Here is a 6,585-nt window from a genome sequence, read left to right on the forward strand (position 1 = left end):
GGAGTTCGAACGGGCTCCATTCTGTATGAGCAGCCCGTATTCCGAATCTTTGCGATCTTTGAGACTGATCGACAATGGAGGCATATCGAGCCATATCATGCACTTCAAGCTCATTGACTTGTACCTCATGGGCAGCAGAGTTCCGCCCTTATGGCGAACGATCCAGATCATCGAAAAGATGCGGCCCTGTTACTCAAGCGGAAGGACTATGATCTAGAAAACGAAGAGATTACGCGGATGCCTCGGCAGACTCCAGAATCGTTGCTGACTGATCCTCGAGGATTCGAACTCGAAAGCTCCTGCGTGAGGTGCCCCCGAGATTCCTTCATCGCAGAATCCTTGGGGGGAAAAGGACAATTGAGCGTCTTGGCATATTATGAGAAGAAGAAAAACCAAATAGAATTTATATTGTATTTTACAGCTGGACGTTCCGACTCCATATATTGTTCTTCTTGGATGATTGACATATTAGTTATATTTACGCATGTACATAAGTTGTCCGTACCTATAGCATGTTCGCAGTCGCTAGGCACATGAGACGACACACAATATCTAATTCCTTAGGATACCTACTCAAGACGTGGGTTCTGTTTCGTTTCGACCGAATTTCGAAGACAATATAAGTACAACGCGTGTCTGAAAAGTCCACCCGTGATCGATGCGGGCAGATCAGCACTTACGCACACGCTCGCACTCACACGCACACTCAGCTTCTTGGCTCTGTCCTGGACGCTCTGATCATTATTTAGTCGTGAAAACCAACTAGCCATGTGTTGTATCGTCTTCGACAAAGTCGCGCGCTTCGTCCCTGCTGACGCATTCGATGTGGGACACCTTATTCCTAAATTTTACACCATAAAATTTATCAGCGTTCACGAGAAGTTCGGGTCTGAATGTCGTCGTGATGAACTGGGCACCGGAACACAATTCGTGGATCATCTCGGCAATCGCTCTCCTATGCTGCGCATCCAAGGCCTGGTCGATTTCATCGAACAGATAGAATGGAGCTGGATCACACTTCTGGATGGCAAATATCAACGTCAAAGCAACCAGGGATTTCTGTCCACCAGACAGCTGTTGCATCTCCTTCATCTCAGAGTTCTTGCCCACGAACGAAACCCTGATCCCAACACCGGTGAAGTTGTCGTTCGTATCGCCCTCTTTGTCGTCTTCTTCGTCCTTGTCCTTATCTTTGTCCATTCGCATCGTAAGATTGGCGTGCCCTTGCGGTACAAGTTTTTTGAAAACCTCAGTGAAATTCTTTGACACCTGCTTGAAGGTCGTTTGGATGGTTTCGTATTTCTTCAACTCGAGATGGCTCATCAGCTCCCGTATACTGACTCCCGCCCGATCGAGTTCTTCCTTCCGCTTCATCAGTTTATCCTTCTGCTCTGAGAAGCTCACGAATTGATCCAGGGCTTTTTTGTTGACATGCGAATACTTCTTCAGCTCGTTATTCGCTTGGTCGAGCTTCTTGAACAGTTGCTTCAGGGTAAGGTTCTGATATTTCTCGAAGGCATCCGAAGGCAGTGAGCCTGCGAGAAAGCAGATTATTTGAGTGAGAGATACCCTCCAATCGATTTTCTTTCGGCGGGACAATAATCAAGAGGGAGAGGAGGGGGAGAAGTGGAAACTCACCGAGGTCGCGAATCTTCTTCATGCACTCTTCTTTCTTCTTAAGTAGAACACTTTGTTTGCTGCTCATCTTCTCGAGATCTTTCGCGTCGTCATTTATTCGCTCTTGCCAATCCCTCTCTTGGCTCTTCCAATGCTCCAGCTGGCCCTGAGTTTCTTTCTGCTCTTTCAGACTCGTTTCTAGATGCTTCTCCAGAGCGTGCATCTGCTTGAGTACGTCTTCGATCCGAGAGTTAACCGTCGATAATTCGGCTTGGCAATTTTCGAGTTTCCTTCGACGGTCTTCGACCGAAATCTCTTGCAAGGCCTGCGGAGAGAATCGTTGCGAGATTGAGCGGGAAGAATAAGGTGAAATAACCAGTGCAAATTATGTTTCGATTTCACGCTACATGGGCGCAAAAAGCGATTCCCGGCATGGGTGACTCACCGCTTCGAGCTCCTCTTTTCGTCTGTAGAGGTTGTTGTTGAGGAGGTTTTCGAGCTTATTTTTCTCAGCCTCGAGTCTCATCCGCTCGGAGAAGGCTTCCTTATTCTGTTGAGTCAATCTCCGGATGTCGTCGTTCAGATTATCGACCTCCTGTTGATCGGCAGCACTCAACTGTGTCAGTAATTCCTGCTGCAACTCCGACCGAAGACTCTGCTCCGTCGACTCCATGGACTTAAGGGACGAATCCAGAGAGGCCAACGACCGCTCTTTCGGCTGTTTCGACCGCTCGAGGGCTGTGAGTTCCTCTTTCATCAGACGGATGTCGGCTTTGAGTTTGTCGAAAACGTCTTTATTCTTCGAGTTCTTCGTTTCGGTTCGCTGCATGTCGGCAACGACCTGATTGATTTCGCCCTCGATCTTCTGCAGTTTCTGCTTGTGCTCGACTAGTTGCGTTTCGACGTCTTTGATCTCCTTGGTCACGGTCGCATGACCTTTATGGAGATCGAGTCGAGAACGCCGTGTATCGAAATATCCGCCGGTGAGCGCTCCTTTGTGTGAGACCTGATCACCGTCGAGCGTGATACAATCTAGTTGGGATGTCCGGGCGATTTGGGTGGCGACTTCGAGATTTCGGCAAATGAGCGTCTTTCCATAAATGTATTTCATGGCACGCTCGAAACGGGGCTCGTATTTCAATTTGGAGATCATCGGAATGGCATCGTTGCTTTCGGGGTAGTCCTGCTCTCGGTAGACGAGCCGGTTCAGCGGCATGAACGTCACTTCTCCGGGCAGGCCCTGTTTGTTCATCTCTTGTAGGATCTTGGTTCCGATTCTGTCGTTCTCCACGATGTGGTAGAAGAGCTTATTGCCCGAAGTGACCTCGACGGCTGTGAAGATGGTCTTTTCGCAATCGAAATTCTCGATCAGCATACCGTAATACTGTTCGGCGATCTGTTTGAACTGTCCGCCGCGCTCCTTGAAAGCTTGCAGTACCTTCCGTACCGAGTCTCGGCCGTTTAGGGTCGCCTTGCCGGTCATCGATCTGGAAAAATCAATGCTTTAGTTTTTTTGCTGAAGTGATTTGGGAAATCAGAGCACCCTCATAGGTCGACTTGTCACAGAGCGCGCCATTGGAGGCATCGGCCCATCACCTGATCACTCTCCCACCCCAACTCACCTGAGACCTTGATCTTTCTTTTGGAGTTCTTCCTTGAGACCCGCTAGCTGCTGCTGCAATTGATTCTCGTGTCGCCACAACTCGTTGCGCTCCGTCTGTAGAGTGTCTTTTTTCTTCTTCATGTCATAATAGCTCTTGTTCTGACCGTCGATGTTGTCTCTGTGATTCTCGAGTTCTTTGGTGAGCTCTTCGATCTTCTTCTCGAGCATCACTTTTTTGGCAGCGTCTCGCTGGGCTTCGTCCTGCAGCCGATCGATTTGGTCCCTTTTGTCTCTGATAGCTTTCTGTAGCGACTTCAGTTCTTTCTGGATCCATTTGTCGCGCTCGGCTTTCGACGTGAATTGGGACCCTCGGCCTTGCTTTGCGTAGAGCTCGGTTCGCTTTTGCTCTTTGAGACTTAGCTCACGGGTGCAGTCCTCTTCCCGCTTCTTCATCGTCTCGTACTGCGGTCGAATCTCGTCGAGCTTCGTTTGTTTCTGCGCGATGGTCTCCTTCAGCTTGGCAAGTTCGCGCTCCGCGCGCTTCCGAGAACTGTCATCGCCCTCGACTTCGTCTTTCAGATCTTTGATGGTGAGCTCGAGCCTGGTTTTCTCCTTGAGGATACCCGCGTTCTCGGACGATAAGGTTTCCTTTTCCTCTCGGTTGGCAGACACCTTCTGCTTGATTTCGCGGAGTTCTTTGCTGAGCTTCTTGATTTTCTCCGCGGCGTTCTGGAGATTCTCCCGGAGCTTCTCCGTCACAGAACTGCTGGACTCGCGACGGGTTTCGAGTTCCTCCAGTTTCTTCTTCGTGTCTTTCAACTCATGATCGTAAATCGTGTATTCGAGCGATCGTCGCATCTTGTCCCACTTTTGATATTCTTTCAGTTCCTCCTTCTCTTCCTCGAGCGTGGCGAGTCTCTCTTCGATGTATTTTAGGAGATCTTCGATTTTCTCCTTCTTCGCATCGGTCTCTTTCATCATCTGCTTCGATTCCTCTTTACGTTCGTCGTAGACTCGCGTTCCGGCAACCTCCCGGAGAAGTTTCAATCGTTGTGAGTCGGGTGCGGTAGCCATTTGATTGATCTGGGGATTGAATCGTCAAATATTATAGGCGTGTAGGTAGGCGAATTGTATCTGTCGTCCACATCCGTCAATCATTCGTGGAGAAAAAATCCAAACATCGAGAAACCCGGGGAGAGTCCCAGTAAAACGGGATCTTCCGATGCTAACTCTCACCTTTCCCTGTTTCACAATATAGTAAGGGTTCGACCGGGAGAATCCAGCGCTCTCGAGCAAGTTCATGACATCGGTTCTGGTGACCATTTTTTTGTTCAGGAAGTACTGATCTTTTTTGGCTCCGATGACCCTCCGAATGGCAACTTCTTCGGAGTCGACCGGCAACCGGCCATCGGAATTGTCGAAAATAATCTCGACATAGGCCGACAATGCTCGAGGTCCTGAAATCAACCTCGGAAATGAGTCTCAGTCCTGACGGGAGACCCTCAAGGGCTCTACTAATTCTTGTCTGTCGGTTCACCCTGGGAACCCGTTTTCGCGAAAACACTAACCTGTTCCTTCATGGAGGAGAGCTTGGCGTTGCTCAGGTTTCATGTGGGCATATTCATCGCTCAACACGAACTGGATTGCATAGAAGAAGTTTGATTTCCCAGACCCGTTTCGTCCCACCACAACATTGTGGCGCGGACTGAATGGATCCGTGACGGTCTGCTCCTTATAGGAGCGGAATCCTTGGATGATAATCTGCGATGGAAAAGACGCTAGAGTCTCTGCACAACATTTCGGATACTGTCAGGCGCATAGACTCCTCTTCCGATATTTTCCCGATCATGCTGAAAGCGGGCGAATGGCTCTCGAGCTTCTCGTCGTTCGATTCCGACTCCGAGTTTCTTCGGCACATGGCTTTGCTAAACCCCGAAACTGCGCGCATTTTCCGCGCCGTCTCTGCGCCCGACCCACGATGAGGCTTCGCAAGCATCAAAGCTTGTTTTAATAGCTCAAAACCGGAGACAAAGGAAGCAGACAGGAGAAGAATCGCTCAACCGATCACCGGTAGCCCTAACATTGTACTGAAGCCGACTCGCAGAGGAGCTCCGAGGACAACCGGTAGCGGAAGGTACGCTCAAGCTATCGCTTGATATAAAGAAGATAAAACTAAGGAATTAATCTCATATGGAGCAAATATGGCGCAGTGAACTCAAAGCCCGCCCTAGCTGTCACTTGGATGTCCGGCGCTCTCGAAGTACCTGCGGAACGCTGGGAACACCGCGTCTCGATTCAACTTATTCCCCAATCGGCCTTACCTGCTTGATGTGCATGGTTCGGTCTCGTCAAAATCAGAGTTGGGCCGTCATCATAGACTCACAACCACACTCAGAGAGCGCACGGCGGCCTCCGTCTTCGTGTAGGCTCTTCTTTTCGTCGGTTGTCGTCCAACAACAACAACAAGCAAGATGGCGCTTCGGAGTCATCCTCGTTGATGTTTTGAGAGAAAATTGGCGGGTCCGACGATGATCCTTGCTGAGCGGCTCACTGGTGCTCCGGGCGCCCCAGGAGGGGGATCGCGAACCCGTGGAGCACCAAAGCATCGCTTTGCTGGACCCGGTGTCGTTAACTTCGAAACCAGCAGAGAATCAATCATTCTCTCGTATGCCTCCTCATCAGCCGTCGCCGGCGATGAGGGGGAGCGGAATACATAGATATTCAGATAGAAGCATTGCAAGCGTCGGACAGAGGAAGCACGTCAGTCGCCATAGCAGCTGAATTCAACCCTCCTTTCCTAGCCGAAAGAGAAAGAGAAACTTCTGTCGGGCGAACTGCTGCCACCTTACCGCTCGTCACAGCTCTCATGCCCTGAAAACGGAGGTTAGTTACCATTGACAGACAGGAGTACTTATGATCGCTCGTGTTCGTAGATACTAGTTTCTCAGGAATGGCAAAGCTTCCTGGCTCTGTGGCGAGATCCGAGGTTTTCTGAGCCTCGGCAACAGGTAGAGGGACCTTATCGGCGCGAGTCGACGTGACATGAAGGTGACGCCCGAAAGCTCTTGGGCGGAGGTTGCTGAAGCCGCAAGTAGGGCGATTTTCATTCTTTGCGAGCCGCTCCCTCAATCGATGCACGCTGGCGAGGGAAGATCCGGAACAATATCGATGAAACTATCTGATTGTCCAGCGATGATAAGCGTCGAACCGGAAGGCCCAATATACGGAACCATTGAGCTGGTCTTCAAGGGAAGGCCAGCTTTGATTGTGTCGAAGCCCTATTGATTGACTCATGGACCAGTCTTCGAGAAATGGAATGAGCATCTCGGGGTTTGAACCTTCTCTTCGTGCTCTAAAGGTCCGCG

At 50.1% G+C, this 6,585-nt stretch overlaps 1 protein-coding gene across 1 annotated transcript; it reads right to left on the reverse strand.

The window, feature by feature from the left end:
- Positions 1 to 401: 401 nt before the first annotated feature.
- On the reverse strand, positions 402 to 5,668 carry SMC3 (structural maintenance of chromosomes 3). The gene is made up of 7 exons (XM_003739571.2): positions 5,542 to 5,668; positions 4,789 to 4,981; positions 4,457 to 4,677; positions 3,240 to 4,303; positions 2,063 to 3,104; positions 1,639 to 1,942; positions 402 to 1,535 (listed from the first exon to the last, which is right to left on the reverse strand). The coding sequence occupies exons 1-7, from the start codon at positions 5,554 to 5,556 to the stop codon at positions 763 to 765; spliced, it is 3,612 nt and encodes a 1,203-aa protein (XP_003739619.1). The 5' UTR covers positions 5,557 to 5,668; the 3' UTR covers positions 402 to 762.
- Positions 5,669 to 6,585: the final 917 nt, after the last annotated feature.

Source organism: Galendromus occidentalis, unplaced genomic scaffold (assembly GCF_000255335.2).
Source record: "Galendromus occidentalis unplaced genomic scaffold, Mocc_1.1 scf7180000076574, whole genome shotgun sequence".
Taxonomy (NCBI): domain Eukaryota; kingdom Metazoa; phylum Arthropoda; class Arachnida; order Mesostigmata; family Phytoseiidae; genus Galendromus; species Galendromus occidentalis.